The sequence below is a fragment of the Emydura macquarii genome, unplaced genomic scaffold, assembly GCF_026122565.2.
Source record: "Emydura macquarii macquarii isolate MOO-44397 ecotype Brisbane River unplaced genomic scaffold, CSIRO-AGI_Emac_v2 contig_67, whole genome shotgun sequence".
Taxonomy (NCBI): Eukaryota; Metazoa; Chordata; order Testudines; family Chelidae; genus Emydura; species Emydura macquarii.
Window position 1 is genome coordinate 1,909,492 of NW_027130204.1, and position 17,101 is coordinate 1,926,592.

A 17,101-nucleotide genomic window follows, 5' to 3' on the forward strand; every position below is an offset into this window, starting at 1 on the left:
GTCCCAAGGCCGCAGACTGACTTGGGATGCAGCCTACGTCTCTGGCAGACAACTGCCATGCTGGCAGCTACATAAGGGATGACTTAGAGCAGACGAACTCATTGGTCCCACATTGCAGGACCCTGGAGGGGTAGCTCTGACCCAGGTGCCAGGCTGTGCCTCGCCAATGTGCCCGATGTGGATAAAGTCCCCGCGATCCATCTCGTTATCTTATCAGCGCCTATAAAGTGCAGAGATAACAGGCGGGTTATCAGAAAGGACCTTTAGCTCTCTGCTTTCCCTGTCAGGCTCATCCCAGTCCCCACAGCCTGACTCACTTCCAAGCCCCCCACCCCTCTCTGCTGGCCTCGCTCTGAGAGCAGAAATAACCCAGCCGCGTTGGACAAACACAGCTCTACAATGGGCGGCATTGTTGACACTGCATTTCTGCCCTCATTAAGAATGACCTCAGAGCCCATCCTGGGCCGCTTCGCCCCGCCTCGCGGGAGCCGTGAGGCTGTCTTTTGATTTGGGCAAATGAATCCGAGGGGGAACAGTGCACTCATTGTAGAGCTTGGTTCTGTCCATCCGTGGCTTGGTCCGGCATCTTTCTACCCCCATCAGGCACATTAGGATGGCCGCCTCCTCCTTCGCATTGATTGCTACTGGACAGGGCCCTGCAGCTCTGGGAGGATGCTCACAGGGCAGGGAGCAGCCCATTAGTCGGGCCCAAGCCCACCTGCTGGGGAATCCCAGTCATTGCTACTGATTATCTCTCTTCACTCCCTCACATCCCCAACAGGCCCATATTATCTCTTAGGGTGGGGTTTGCCCCTGCACTCAGGCTGAGCAGCACTGTGGGCCCACAGATTTCAAGGGGGCTAAACACAGCACAAGGAAGGGGTAGGGCAGAATGGGGTTCCAAGCGATCCAGGGAGCACAGGAGCTGCCCTACTGGATCAGAGCTGTGGCCCAGCTCGTCCAGTGTCCTGGACGATGAGTGGCCAATGCCAGCTGCACTAGAGGAAGGGGCAAGAACTGCCGTAGTGCCCAGTTATGGGGCAATCTGCTCCCAGGGATGGCGCCTGATCACATGTCCACCAGCCCCATCCCAGGCCCCAGGTTCTCTCTCCACTCTGAGATCTGCGCACATTTCCTAACAGCCCGTTGTCAGTGCGCAGGGCTGCAGGGGTGAGCGTTGCCTGAAGCCCCTTGCGATGAACTGGGTCTCACAGGGCTTCAACTTGCAAGGCACTTTTGGGCACGGTCGCATTTACACCTGCAGCCCCAGCACGTCCTCCCGCAGTGAGTCACAGTCCCCGGGGCGTGCAGGGCGGTTGCCAGGAAGCTGCCTTCCGCACCCCTTGGGCCCAGGAGAGGGAGCATGAAATTAATCTGACGGGTCCATGTCTCGCTTTATGGTATTGTGCAGTCGGGCTCTTGTTTCTCTCTCCCGCTCTGTTAAAGGAACCTGGGAGACATGGGAGGAGAGAGGGGAGAGGGATCTGCCAGGGTGGGAGGAAGACAGAGAGAGGCTGGCAGAGGAGAAGGGAGCAGGGCCTTCCCCAGCCGGAGAGATGCTGCACTGAGCGCTCGCTGAAGCAGCAGCCGGGCTGACGCCAGCCACCCAACCTGCCGTCCCAGGGCTGGCGGGGCCGAGGTGGGGAATCGAGTGTTTCTGGCTCCAGCCTGACGCGACGTGTTCTAGCTGCTCCTGCTCAGCGCCGGGCCCACACCTCCCTCCAGCGCCCTCGAGAGGCGCTCCCTGGGAGGCCAAGCCTGGCACGGCACAGGTGGCCAGGGGGAAGGGAACCTGCGTGCACACACACAGGGAGCAGCTGGGGGGGGGGGTATGTGACAGGCTCCCCTGCCTGTTCTCACTGTGCTACGCCCCAGCCATTGAGCAATCTCCTGGGAGTTAATCCTTTAGTGCGCCAGACCCAGCTGGGGTCACCACTGCTCTACCAGAGGAGGCCACCCAGCCTCCGTGCCTCCAAATCTGAGACTGCCCATGGGGCTGCCATACTCCCGGCGTGGAGCCCGGATAGCAGCCTGGCTGGGAGTGAGATGCTGGCTGGCTCTAGCTGGAGCGCCTACCCACTGGGATGCCGCGGCGCCCTAACTACCCAGAGAGAAGCCCTACGCCTCGTTATGTCGGTGTAGCAGGGCACATACATCAGCGGGAGCAAGGCTGTAGTGTGGACATTAACTCTGCAGTGTAGACAGGCCTGAGTCTTCAGCCTGCAGCACTCCTGTTTCACACCGTGAGCAGTGAACAGCAAATCCAGCTGGTCAGAGATGGCTCCTGCCTTTCAGGGATCAATGCATGGCTGCACGTATTTGCAGGGACCCCAGGCAGCCTTCACAAAACATGAGGTTTCATGAGGCCCCTGGGATCCAGCACTGGGAAGTCCCTGGTGTAGCAGAGAGAAGCAAAGGGTAAGCCAGGGTTCGTACTGGCGGTTGCGGGGGCTCCCCCAAGCCAGGCTGCTGTTGGCTCCCCCTCGGCTTTCTCCCATTGTGTCTCAGTGCCAAGAGTGAGATCTTTTGTATCTGTGAGCCCAGCTCTTCACACAGGCCCCTGGCCCCGCTCATCTACAGGTACGTCTACACTGCCAAAAACGCCCCGCGGCAGCAAGTCTCAGAGCCCAGGGCAGCAACTTGGGCTGGCGCTCCAGGGCTAACACTAGCCGTGTTAGACGTCCAGACTCAGGCTGGAGCCCTGGTTCCGAGCCCCATTCCCCTCGCTGGGTTTCAGGGCCCTGGAGGTGTACACAGCGATTTTTAGCCCGGCAGAGTGAGCCTGAGTCAGCTGACCTAAGTTCTGCGACTTGCTGCCATGGGGTTCTCTTCGCCACGTAGATGTTCCTGGGCTCTGCAGACTCAGCTGTGCTGTGTTCCTGTGCCCAACCCTGCCTGCTCCTCCTGGTGGCACGGGGTAATCTTTGGGTGTTGGGGTTCCCTTCCCATTGTTTTTTTGGATCCTTCACTGGTAGGTGTTGATTCCAGCCAGCTCTCGATGGTGCATTCTTTGCCCCAGACCCAAATGCCTCCTGTTGTGACCAGGAGAAGCATTTTAACCCCTCTGCATCCAGCAGGGAACAAAACTAAGACAGACAGTGAGGGGGAGGGACCAGCTTCTGGAGGAGCCACAAGGCCAAAGCACTCACCATTTGTGATCATTACAGATCCAAGGACAGATCCCTGAGAGCAGGGGTGTCTGGCCAAACCCTAACACCTCAGGGCCAGAATTCCCTCTTCACTGTTAGGGGGACACATGCTTCCTTTTTAACATCCTACCCCAAGCTGTTATGGCGCGTTGCTGTGCGCCACTAAACAGCTGCCATGTTCCTCCCCAGCAGTGGCTGCAGGATGGTGGGCCCAGGTGGATACAAAACAAGTGTCGGGCTGTTGGACATGGGCTCTGGCCACCCACAGGCCATTCCAATCCTGCTCTGGTGCACGTAGGCCGAGCCTGTAGCTCCTGGCACACACCCAACTGGAGAAAGCAGGCAGGGGGGAGATGTAGATCAAGCTGGATCAGCAGCTCAGACTCTGTTTGTTTAAGAAGATAGTGAACCTTTAGAACTGCTCACCTCCATGTGACCTTACACTTCCCTAGTCGCCCCACTTGCCAGCTGAACTAATGCAGGAGGCAGACAATATCCAGCCTCCCTGATGCCCTGCCTGCAATCTGTGAGGGCCACACAGCAGAGAATGGACAGGAAGCGCCAGATCTAACAGCATGAACTGCTACAGCCTGAGCTAAGTTCCCTACATGGAGCAGTGACAGACCCTGCGTGGGCCCGCAGAGGCGCCCTGTCACACCTGTGGGGTACAGGTTCACAGCTGGAGGGACTCTGGCTGGATGTGCCTCCTTTCCTGGGGTAGAATCACCCCAGCAGCCGCCTGCCAGGGAGGTGAGAAGGGACGTCTTTAGAGGATCAGGGAGCAGCTGAAGACATGCACACTTGGGCAATAGGCAGCTCCCACACTGCAAAACTCCCCTGCACTGGGGAAGGGATGGGCCCTGCCTAGCAAGACTCGGTTTTAACGAGGCTCACAGCTCAGTGCTATTGATCACATCTGCACGGCCTGGCTCCAGCCCTGAGTCTGCACCCATAGTCCTGTCCCACCATGCACCAGGCTCACCGGCCATGGCCATTCCACTGGTTGTGCCCCAGTCCTGCTCAGCAGCCAGGAGGGGACGGCCCCAGGACCCTGCACCCTCACTGGCAGCTCAGCAGGAAGACCCAGGCATGAATGAGCCATGAAGACAGACGCCATGATGATGGGCGCAGGCACAGACAGACTAGACTGGCCTCCCCACTGGCCCCAACAGGATCCTTCTAGGCCAGGGCTGGGGCACATTGGTGGGGAAAGCTCGTCCTGACCCCCCTGCGCCGCACCATGTCTGTGCAGAGACGCCTTTGGGCGTTCGGGCTGCCAGGCCAGCCCCTTTCATCCAGTGCGAGGTGTCATTACTACCGCAGCCCCAGGGCTCCGCACGGTGCTTGAACACAGCCAAGCGCATGAGGGACAAAGGGGGCCCAGCCCCGAAGGATTTACAGGGTACAACCAGGAGCAGTCTGCAACAATCAGCACAGGGATGTGTGGGCCTTTGGGTGCCCTGGCCTATGCGGCTCTAACATTTTCCTTTCATCAGGACTCTCTAGTACAGCATATGAATGAGGGGTTTGGAAAAGAGAGAGGAAAGGCTCTTGGTAACGGTTGCTAGGAAGGGTGTCCCCAGCTTTTAAGTGCCATGGAAAGAGACGTGGGGCCCAGCGGGTCCTGGAGGACAGAGGATTGGGCAGACACTGGGAAGAAGGGAGCTCAGAGGGAATGAGATGGTTTAGCAAATGCAGAGTGTAATTTATAGAGTCACCCGCTGGAGCTGTCTCAGATGGGTTTACAAATTCTGCTGGACAGACTGTGGAGGCCGTTAGATCTTGGAGAATAGCTGGGTTCATGTAGTTGTTTAGAGCAAAAACAACGAGAGTCCTGTAGCACTTTAAAGACTAACAAATTTAATTTCAAGTGTTTAATTGGCAAGCGTCGTCCCAGCACTTCACAAACTGCACCCTGCCCTGTGTGGGAGTAAGAATTGCCCTCCTGCCCCACATCACAGATGGGTGTAAGGAAGGTAAGGGCCAACTTCTCACAAGTGCCTCCTAATTTTGGGTGCCTGGCCTCAGCCACCCCAGCTGGATTTGCAGAAGTGACAATGTTTATGGGAGCTGCAGGAGATCAGCTCTTCCTGCAAACCTGGCTCCAAGCATCTTGTCTTGAGTCCACAGAACTAGAGACCACTTCTGAAAAGGTGAGGCTTGTTGATGGATGGTTGAAAAGCTGTATCCAGAGAGTAATTATCAGACTGGGACGGCATCTACTGGGATCCTGCAGGGGTCAGTCCTGGGTCTGGGACTATTCAACATTTTCATTAATGCCTTGGATAACGGAGTACAGTGTATGCTTATAAAATCTGCAGATGACCCCAAGCCAGGAGTGATTGCAACACTTTGGAGGACAGGATTAGAATTCAAAATGATCTTGCTAAATTGGAGAATTGGCTGAAATCAGCAAGATGAAACTCAATAAAGACCAGTGCAAAGTACTTCACTGAGGAAGGAAAAATCAAATGCACAAGTACAGAAAGGAGAATAACTGGCTAGGTGGTTGTACTGCGGAAAAGGAGCTGGGGTTTATAAGCAGATCTAAAACTCAGTAGGAACCAACAATGTGATGCGGTTGCAAAAAAGGCTAATATCGCTATGGGGCATATTAACAGGCGTGTCATATGTAAGACATGGGGGGTAATTGTCCTGCTCTACTAGCTGGGTGAGGCCTCCGCTGGAGTACTGCATCCAGTTCTGGGTGCCACGCTTCAGGAAAGATGTGGACAAACTGGATAGAGTCCAGAGGAGAGCAACAAAAATGATCAACGGTTTAGAAAACCTGATCTGTGAGGAAAGATTAAAGAAAATGGCATGTCTAGACTTGAGAAAAAAGACTAGGAATATGTTAAGGGCTGCTATAAAGAAGGCTCCACTGAAGGTAGATCAAGAAGTAATGGGTATAATCTGCAGCAAGGGAGATTTAGGTTAGATATTAGGAAAAGCTTCCTAACTCTAATGATGGGTTAATAGTGGAATAGGTTACCAAATGAGGTCTGGGAATCCCCGTTTTTGGACGGTTTTAAAAAACAGGTAAGACAGACATATATCGGGGATTGTCTCATTATGTCTGGTCCTGCCTCAGTGCGGGGACAGGGGAGGATGGACTCTCGAGCCCTAGGAGTTTATGATTTGCAAGCCAGGGGGAGATCCAGTAAGAAAACCCAGGAGTCCTAGTTTCCAAAACCCTGTTCTAACCACTAGGATACATACCCAAGGAAACTAACAAGCAAAAATGAATGACTGTTTTAAAACCTGGGCCTAATTCATTCCTGTTGTAACCCCCCTGGACTTCACCACGAATGGAAATAGCTTTGGGCATTATTTCAACAACTAAAATACAGAGAAGAGTGAGGAAAGTGAGGACTATTTCCAAATGTCTTTCACAACATCTCACGCCTCTCACAAGCTGCTTTTCAGACTTTAAAATGTGTTGTAAATTCATGCATCACTGGCAGCCAGGCGAATGACTTTCATTAACCCCAAGATAAAGTGACTTGTTCAAGGCCATGGGGCGGGGGAGGCACTGCCAGAGCTCCTGGCTCCCGGGTCTGTGTTTAGGTCACTAAGGCACTGCTGCCAAATTCCCAGCACTGGAAAGCGTGAATTGCAAACAGCAGAGCAGCCAGAGAACACAAGTGCACTAGGGATGATCGGACCATGGTACTGAGGGGTCAAAAGCCAGCCACGCAGGGACAGATTGCAGCAGCAAAGCCGTGACAGTGACATGGCAGCGCCCACCCTAAACTTGGAGAAGAACAGCTAGTTTCCAGAGACATTATTCCACAGATCCCTGCAATCGGGTGGAAGTCCCATCTCCGCTCTCTTCTAATCCCACATCTGGCAGCCTTTGGAAGAGACTCTGCAGCGTGTTGGGGCAGTGGATTGATTGTAGGCTCTGCGGGGCAGGGGCAGTCTCTCACTATGGGTCTCTCGCCTGGCACTGGCCACTGTCGGAAGACACGATACTTGGCTAGATGGACCATTGGTCTGACCCAATATGGCCGTTCTTATGTCTGTGCAGCGCCTCACACGCTGAGGCCCTGATCTTGGCTAGGGCTTGTCACATGGTGGTACCTTTAGGGCACCTGTGACTGGTCAACTGATCCCCCCCAATTGGGTATAAGAGAGGGCAGCTGGGCCGTGAGGGCAGGAGAGCTGGAGTCAGCAGACAGTTATCTGAGGGAATAAGCCTAAGGAGAGCAGCAAGTGGGAGCTGTGGGGGAGAACTGGCCAAAGCCGGGGATCTCTGATGAGCGTCAGACTCAGCAGCAACCCCTAGGGGCAGCGGGGAACCAACTGGGTCAGGGGATGCCTTGCCCGCAAGCTAGAGGGTTATTGCAGGAGGGCTGATCCCCCTGAGCCGGGGCAGGACGCCCAGGCAGAGAGGCCTAGAGAGCAGGATCCTGGCTCAAGGGCCAAAGGATCTGGGGTCACGGTGCTGCTAGTGACTTGTGGGCACCCTGGAGGAGATGACCCTGGAGAGGGGAATGGGAAAACCCTGCTCTGTCTCTCGGTGTGTACTGTGGGAATGGGAGAGAGGCTTCACAGCAAGGTTTTTGGGGAAGCACAGAATAAATTATGCCCAGTGGTGGGTTTTGGATCAGACACGTCCTTTCATGGGTGGAAGAGAGGGGAAACTGAGGCAGACACACCTGCTTGCTTCTGGAGGGTGCCCCCAGAGGGGTGCTTGTCACAGACCCTCTTGGAAAGGCTGCGTCCTACACTGCTGATGGAGCTGGCTTTGCATTCGTCTCCTCACACGGAGAGCAGCTCACGTACTTTCCCTGCAGCATGACTGTCAGTGGCGGCTGTGGGGAGAGAAGGGCAGTAAAAACCCCTGGGGGAGAGCGCAGGGCATGTGTCGCCCCAGCACACAGCAGCAGCTGCACGCTGCCCGCAGGCCTAGAGCTTGAAAGAGGTGGTGCCTAGAAAGGAACAAAGAGCTCCACTGTCCAGGAGAAAACAGCTGGCTGCCCCTTGGGAAGAGCAGGGTGAGGAGAGCAGCCTGGTGCTCAACTTGGGGATGATCGTTATGAGAGGAAGAAACCCCGAAGGTGCCGGTGACTTTTATCTCCGCGATGGGCAGATCTGGAGTCAGCAAGGGATCTCCCTCCAGAGCACGTGGGCAGGGATGAGGAGGAGTTGGCGTCTCCCAGAAGCAATGAGCAAATCTGTCCATTAAGTTCCTGTGTGGGTAACCCCCAGGATCAGTGCCCACAAGAGTGAGGCTGCAGGGGGCACAGAGGGGCTGGCGGGCTGGGAGGCCACGCTGGATAGTCCGTTCTTTCCCTCTTTCTGTGTCTTCTGGTCTGTGTGCAGCAGCCCCCATGGTAGGGAGCACCAGCGGCTTGTGCAGACAGAGGAACACCCCTGCCAGCCACAGCCAGCCTTGCATGCCTGGGGGGCCGTCACTTGGAGGCGGGCATCCCGTGGGAGCCTCTCTTCATCGGGTGCTCTTGGGCAATGTCAGCGGCAGTGCAGAGCTGCCCTTTAACTTCTGCCAGGGTTGGCCTGGGCTCTGCCCATGGATTAATTGCCTCTCCCCTTTACCTCTTTTCTCATCCTACTGCAGCAACCAGCTGAGGAGCTGCCAGGGAAACCATCTGCAGGGCACGCATTTCATTCTGCCACATTGGCTTGAGCCTGTGTGAGATGCACACCCCTCCCCACCCCTGAACACCCCATCACTAGGCAGGCCAGGTTTGCACCCTACCTTGTAGATCATGTCTCCTGCTAAACGTAGAGAAAGGAAGAGCCCACTTCTGGGGCCATGGCAGCCAGAGCCACAAACCACCTGAGGCTCAGAAACGAAATCCAAGCAAGAAACCAGCATCACCTCCTACAATCACCATATTGTTTAGCCCAGCAACCTCCTGGCCAGTGCAGCAAACAGTCTGACGCCAGCCAGCCCACAACATGCTCAGGATCCTAGGCCAGCACCTAAAACACCAACATAGGCATCACCAGGAGGAACCAATCTAAACCAACAATGCTCCAGAGAGCCCTGCATGGGACTGGGACTCAGGAGACCTGGGTTCTGGTGCTAGCTCTCCACTGGCCCGCTGGGTGACCTTGGGCAAGTGACATCATTGCTCTGTGCCTCAGTTATCCCATCTGTAAAATGGGGATAATGATTCTGCCCTCCTTTGTAAAGCACTGGGAGCACGACAGCAACGGTATTATTCTCACACTAGCACACTGCCTAACCACAGCCATGTGCGCCACTAAGGCAGACTCAGCAAACCTAGCACAAAGTACAGTCCACACCTGGGGGGGGAGCGACCATGTGATCACCATGATGAGAGAAACAGAGGCATTTCCTACGCCAGTGACCCCAATGCTAGGGAGTGCAGGAAGGAGACTGCCTCGCTGATCTGGAGGGAGGAGAGCCAGAACACAATGAGTGAGAAAAACACCACACCTAATTCCAGGAATGCAATGGGGTGGAGGAGCCTGGCCCCCTCCTTGCCTTAGATGCTACCTGGTAGGAGGGGTGGGGGAGAGGTCCTGGCCAGTCCTAGTCTTTCTGTGGGGGGGAAGGTCCCAGCTGATCTGTCACACCCAGCTCCCACTTCCCAAAACTCTGGGCCGGTGTCTCCCCACCGTTTCTGCTTCCCAGCTCATGCTACTTGCCGGGTAACCTGGGCCTCCTGGGCCTCCCCGCTTAGGAAACTGCCAGTTGCGCCCCTGCGGGCTCTGGGGAGCAGGAGAGAAATAGCCCTGATGGCATCATGCTGTAGTCTCATAGACTTTAAGGTCAGACGGGACCATGGTGATCGTCTGCACTGACCTCCTGCACAATGCAGGCCACAGAACCTCACCCACCTCCTCCTGTAATAGACCCCTGACCTCTGGCTGAGTTACTGACTCCTCAAATTATGGTTTAAATCAGGGGTTCTCAAACTGGGGGTCGGGATCCCTCAAGGGGTTGCGAGGTTATTATGGGGGGGTCGTGAGCTGTCAGCCCCGTGCATGTCATGGCTGCAGCTGTCAGGCCCGGGCATGGCTGACAGCCAGAGCCCTTCAGAGCTGGAGGGCCAGAGAGCAATGGCTGCTTACCCAGTGCTCTGAAGGCCTGGCACGGGACAGGTCGTCACTTTTGCAGGGGGGGCGTTGTCAAAGCCTGAAATATATTCAAAGAAAAAAAAGTTTGAGAAGCCTTGGTTTAAAGACGTCAAGGTACAGACAATCCACCACTGACACTAGTTTAAACCTGCAAGTGACCCCACAGTACAGAGGAAGGTGAAACCCCCCCAGGGCCTCTGCCAATTTGACCCGGGAAAAATTCCTTCCTGACCCCCAAATCTGGCGATCAGTTAGACCCTGAGCATGTGGGCAAGACCCACCAGCCAAACACCAGGGGAAGAATTCTCCACGTCTTGTGTCCCCTCACCACCCATTGGGGATTACCCACCAGGCACCAGGCCGCTGCTGAGACGGGCGCCGACGCCAAGCACAGTGTGCAAGCCATGCTGGTTGGTTGTACCTGCCTCTGTCGCACACCTGGGGGCTCGGTCCCATTTTTCCAGCCTCCCCACCCACCTATGTTGCCGCTGTGCCAATAAAGGCCTAAGAATTGACTAGAACGGGGCTCTGCCTGGAGGTATCAGGCCGCTGCTCTTTGCTGCCGCTTTGAGGCTAGAGTGGGGAAAATGGTGTGGGTGCAGAGTAGCAATGAAAGAAAGGGCTTGACTGCCACCTGATGGGGACACTCTTGTGTTGTTTTAAACCAGGAAGCTCAGCATCAGTTGTGTCTCAGGACAGGGATGTCTACATGGCAAGCGCTAGGGCAAATCGAAAAATTCTTCTCGTGACCTAGTGGTGTCTATGCTGCGGCTTAGATCAGCTTAGCTATATCTCGGGGGGTTAATTTTTCACACCCTGAGTGACATAGCTAAATGAGCCTATGTTTTAAGTGCAGACCAGCCCCTCATAACTTCTGGGGATAGGAGAGGAAAGTTCAGATTAAGGCTAGCTGGAAAAAAAACCAAGCAAACCCCCATTGTCAGCTGGCAATGCAGCGCTAACGTGTCCCAGATAACCTTACCGCTGACCTCTTTGCCCGGGCGCTGTGGGTAAGAGCGGAGGGGAAAGGCAGTGTCCCAGCCAGCATTCCCTCCGTCAGGGTAACAGGTTTTGAGGACTCAGGCTGTGTGTGAGAAACTCACTAATTGCAGGTGTAGCTTTGCACAGAGTTGGGCCTATGAACGTCGGTGAGCTTGCATAAGTATCCCTCAAACAGAGTCAGAAGAACCTGATCTTGGAGAATGCCAAGAGATTGTGGCTGCGGGGTTGAAACATGGGGAGTGAGGAAATATTAAAAGGTATGTCTACACTGCAGCTGGAGGTGTAATTTCCAGCCCGGGTGACGGCACAGGTGCTAGCTCTGATCAAGCTAATGTGCTAGAAAGATCAGTATAGCCCCAGCCATTCGGGCAGAAGGATGGGCTAGCTGCCCCAAGTGCAACTCACAGGGGTTTGTACACAGGCGGCTAGCCCGAGTCGCCCCCCACACTGTGCAGCTGCGCTGCTATTTTAATGGCTGAGGTCGATGGGAGCGAGAGTGCGTCTGTCTACCTGAGCTGGGCATTACGCCTGCAGCTGCAGCCTGGACCTACCCTAAGATACAGGGGACCTCAACTGTAGCTCAAAGCCCACGCCTTGTGGTGCCCTCAGAAACCAGCAGGCAGCAGGTGCAGGCTAATGCGTTGCAGTTATCAAAGCCAAGGAAAGTGAGGGCTGTTTCCAAGGGATTTTCACTGTACCTCATGCCTCTCACAAGCTGTTTTTCAACCTTTAAAGCACGTTGTAAATTCATGGATCACCTGGCAAGCAGGCAAGTGACTTGCGCTAACCCCAAGTTAAAGTGACTTGCACAAGGCCATGGGGGGGGGGGGGGGGGGGCAATGCCAGAGCTCCTGGCTCCCAGGCCTGTGCTCAGGTCACTAAGGCACTGCTGCTAAATTCCCAGCACTGGAGAGCGTGAACTGCAAACAGCAGAGCAGCCAGAGAACATGAGTATACTAGGGGTGATCGGAGCATGGCACTGAGGGGTCGAAAGCCAGCCATGCAGGGAAGGATCGCAGCAGCAAAGCCATGATAATGACGTGGCAGCACCTGCCCTAAACTTGGAGAAGAACAGCTGGTTTCCAGAGAAGTTATTCCCCAGATCCATGCATAAGGATGGGTGTCCTGTCTCCATTCTCTTCTAATCCCACGTCTGGCAGCCATTGGAAGAGACTCTGCAGCATGTTAGGGCAGCTGATTGATTGTAAGCTCTGCGGGGCAGGGGCCATCTCTCACTATGTGTCTGTACAGCGCCTAGCGCACCAGGGTCCTAATCTTGGTTGGGACTTATCACAGGGTGGCACCTGGCCGTTTAAGAGGGAAGAGGCCAGTGCACCTGTGACTAATCAACTGATCCCCCAAAGGGCAGTGGGGCCTGAGCGGGAAGGAGACCTGGAGAGGGTGAGAACTGCCTGAGACCAGAGATGGGAAGCAGCTGGAGGCAGAGGAGCAGCGGAGAGCTGGCAAGAGGTGCTTGGCAGAGAGACAAGGGAAATGCAGGGAACCTGAGAGAGAGGATGGGCGCTGGAAAAGAATGTCTGGCTGGATCTGACCAAAGCAGAGGGCTTGGGCAAGGGCCCTGGGAAAAGGGGAAGACCCAGCCTGGACAGAGGAAGCTGAGTTCAGAAGCAAGAGGGCTGTTGCTGAAGGGTGGATCCCCTGATGCAGGCGTAGGGTTGGCGGGGGAGTGGAACACTGCGGGAGCTCTCTCTTAGCAGACCTGACGTGGGGTTGGGGTAGAAGAGTCATGAGTCTGATCTCCCCTGGTTGGAGGCCTGGCTAGTGGTGCTCTGGGACAGGGTCTAAAGGAACTGGGGACAGCGTGCTGGCAGACTCTCCGATGGGTCAACTGGCAGGGATCCCCCTGGAGTGGAGCATGGGGGATCTACTGTGCTGGTATAGATGATAAATTGTGCCGAACGGTGGGATTTTGTCTGGATGCCATGAGACTAGACTCCTTTCGTGGGTGAACAGAGTGGAAACTGAGGCAGGCACACCTGTCATGCTGCAGCCTGCCACAGGAGGGCACTGAAGGAGGATCCACCAATGGCAGGGCCTCTAATCTACTGTAATACAGCTAACAGTTTGGGCCCGGTCTCTGGCAGACTGTTAAATAGCAGTCTCGTCTGGTTAGCCTCCTGCACAGATGTACAGAATGGAAGCTACCTGCAGATCTCAAATGCATGCTTCCTGCACACGTGACTGTAGGTAACATAGACAATTAGTTAGATAAGTACTTGTGGCTCAGAGGAGGGATCCTTTCAAGCAGTTGCTTAAAAACAACCCAACATTTCCCTGCCAGGTAAAGAAATGATGTATTAGAGGAAAGAAATGGCCGGCTCCCCCAGTCAAACCTCAGTGTTCCTGAAGGCATTATACAGTGGCCCTCCTGGGTCGGCCAGATAGCTGGGCTGGGGGAAAAAAGCTCTGATTGCTGACTCGCCCTTTGTATTGCGCAGGGAGCTGCCAGATGTTTGCGGCCGATATGCCAGGGTCAGCGGTACACGGCCAGTGTGCGCACACAACCCTTCTGGCTGTGATAAAGTCTGTGTGAGAAGAATGGCTGAACCTCACGTGGGCCGGGGGCTGGGGTGCAGATCAGCCACTGACGGGTCTGTCCTACCGGGTGCCGTTAAACTGAGCATTTCTTTGGAAGCAGCTCCAAGATTTTCCAGGGCCTGTTTACTAACAGCCTGGCAAAATCCTGCCCTGGGGTGAAAGTCTCTCTCCCCACTGCTCATTAGAGGGCCGAGCTAAACCAATGCTGAGGATCCCACCTGCCTGTGAAAACACCGACCCATCCCTCCTGCTCCAGTCCTGCCTCCCCACTACCCTGGGAGCTGGGGATCCTGGATGCAGCAGAAGTTGTGAAAGTTTGCGGCTCTAGGGGGAAGGGGCCCCTCTTATGCCCTGACGTGCACAGCTCCCTTGAGACTCATTGCACCCCCGGGCACGGGACAGGGCGGGGCACAGTTGGTGGATCTATGCCAAACCCCCTCTGCTGCATAATCCCTGCAGGGCCTATCTTCCACTGAACAGCTACTTCCACCCTCCGCTGTGAAGCTAGTGGGGCTCTCAATGGAGACATGAAATGTGCTAACCCTTTGGAGACTGGACCCCCAGTGAAGCACTGACTTGCTCGGCAACTTGGAAAATGCCAGTGTGTCTGCGGCTGTATGCAGTGTTGTTTTAACCGGGTCAGTCCCAGGATATTTCAAGATATAAGGTGGGGGAGGTGATGTCTTTTATTGGACCAACTGCTGCTTGTAAGAGAGACAAGCTTTCCAGCTTACACAGAGCTCTTCCTGGGGAATCATTTTGATTTTCTCATTTCATTTCAATAAGATAAAAATGCTGGGACTTCATCACTTGGTTTAATTTCATATTGCCTTTTATATGATGATAATTGTAATACTCTGCTATGCTTCTTGTATTCAGTATTGTATACTGTAATATTACTTGTAATGCTCTGTTTATATGGTACGTGGAATTTTAAAGACCACATGTCAGTGGCATCAGAACACAAGGATTCAATGTTATTTAAACAAAATGTTTCAACATTATCAAAATGGAAGTTTTCAGTGTTTCTGAATCCACATTTTTGGGGCAATTTCTGTCTTGTGAAAAATTTCAAACCTGTGACTTTATGCTCCGATTCAGAATGAAAACAGACGTTGGCATTTCCTGCAGTCAGAAGCTGTTTTCTGACAAGCTCTACTAAGCATGTTATTCTGGGGCTCAACCAAACTCCTGTTAAGGTCAATTCCATGGGCCTTCCATGAGTCACGGGACTCATTCCCTGCCTACGTGCTCAGGCCCTTGCGGAGGGGACATGCAGTTGGAATAGGAGCATGTGTCCATGGAGCCAGATAGCTGATGGCATGGGGACCTGGCCCATCCCTGGATCACCAGTAGAGTTAGCGCAAGTGCTTTGAAGGTTACACAGGGGAGCAGCTAAACAGTTGGCATGTATTGGGTGAAACGCTCCCTGCCAAGTTCAGCTCTGCACTTGACTGGCTTCATCAGAAATAAATAATGAAACGGGAAGTAATGAGCCAGGACACAGACCGCACTCGATATGGAGAATCCCTTGATCAAAACATCCAGGTTGCTTCATCAGCAGTTCTGCAGTCGCAGCCAGAAAGAGGCCTTGTGGCATCACATTGTCTTGTATGAGGGGGCAGGTTTGCTTTTATGTCTCTAACATCACAAGCTAATGGCCCATCAGTGTTTCACAGCCTGCCCAATAAATCTATTCCTGCACTTTCAGGCTCTCTTTGAGCAGCTTTCGTCTTGGGGAGGGCATAGTGCTAGGTGCCTTATTAAACAGGAGACTCCTGCAATGTGTCTGACACCATGTCATTCGTTGGCTTGTGTGGATGTTACCTGCCAGGAGCAGCTTCGCACCTAAGGACTGATTCAGCCAGGACTTTTACTCTAGAAAGTGATAACTACTGGTATAATTAAAGTGATGTAACTCCTGATGTGTGCACAGTTATATCAGTATAAACGTGTTTTATACTGGTATAGCTATTCCCATGTGGGAGGGGGAATAACTATACCAGTATATGTCACTTTTATACCAATATGACTGCATCTCCATTAGGGCTTTTACCAGTATAACTATTTCAGTAAAAAAAAAAAAATTACATCACTAACTGATATACTTATGCTGATAAAACTTTCAAGTGTAGATTATGCGTTAGGCAGCGAACATACTTTTACTGGTGCTATGCACGGTTTCTAAGAAGAATTGTGCTACAACTGGCAACAAGCATTTCTCCAAGATCTAGCTGCCTATACATTCTGTTGCATAGAATTTGGGATAGTGCTGCCTGGTGACTCCCTGTAATGATACACCTCTGCCTCAAGAGGCTTTGTGTTGTCTGTGCACCCGTTACAGATGGGATGTGTGCTCTCCTTTGTCTCAGTCACCCGAATTTGACAGCTCATGGAACATTTGAAACTTTATAGATCTCCAAGGTAATTGTTCTCTGCCTGGCTCCATGGAGCTGCCCAGCCCTCTGTGGCCTTCCTTGTCCCCATCTGCCATGGAGTCCTGCATGCAAGATCTAGACTCCCTCGGCCGCTCCAAAGCCCAGCCCTTAACACTTAGGCAAGCCCCAGGTGCTAGACTCAGCTGCCTGCAGCTTTAGGTGTCCTATTAACTCCCTAACCCCTCCCTCCCTTCAACTCTGGCAGCAAGATTCAGTCTCCTAGCAGCCTGCTCTGCCCTCTGTTGCATTCAGAGCTGTTATCTGTGCCGGGAGGCAGAGAGCATGCCCTGGACGGTAGCTGCGCCCCCAGAAGAATAGAATTTATGGCCTTTCCCAACAATGGGCTGTGCCACCCTCTGATCCATGTCACCTGATGAGCTAGTATAAAAGAGAGAGACAGAGCCTAAGCGAATCCAGTGCTCACCACGCCCGGACTCCCTGGCAAAGGGGCTCCCTGACTCTGACAGGTTCCTTTCAAGTTACTCTTCTTCGCTAGCTTTGAATTGCTGTCTGCAGGCAGTTTGCACCAGCCACTGAGTTAAAAGCACCTTGCTCGCTGGTGAATCGCCATGAGCTCCTCCCGGTTAAACAACAGAGCGGAGAGCCACTTTCGAGCCCAGGAGGAGCACGAGCTAGAGACCCTGGGGAAGAAAGCGTGGGATAATCCTGTTTATAACGGCTCCCCCTCTGCCTCCCTGAAGATCCGAGCCATCTACAACCCCAAGGCCATTCTGGAGAACCCCTATGAGAACATTGAGAAGTTGGGGGACTCCCTTCCCTCCCAAGAAGAGAGGAAAAAGGCTGAGGGTGTGAAGAAGAGACCCTTGCCCAGGTGCTGCTTCTACGTCTTCAAAGGCATCCGAGGTAAAACTTTGGGGG

At 53.9% G+C, this 17,101-nt stretch overlaps 1 protein-coding gene across 1 annotated transcript in view; it reads left to right on the top strand.

The window, feature by feature from the left end:
* The first annotated feature begins 16,791 nt into the window (after positions 1 to 16,791).
* PKD2L1 (polycystin 2 like 1, transient receptor potential cation channel) overlaps positions 16,792 to 17,101 on the top strand; it is a 28,830-nt gene continuing 28,520 nt past the window's right edge. The window contains exon 1 of the mRNA XM_067529917.1: positions 16,792 to 17,086. Within this exon, the coding sequence (XP_067386018.1) occupies positions 16,792 to 17,086 (295 nt within the window). The remainder of the gene's footprint in view (positions 17,087 to 17,101) is intronic.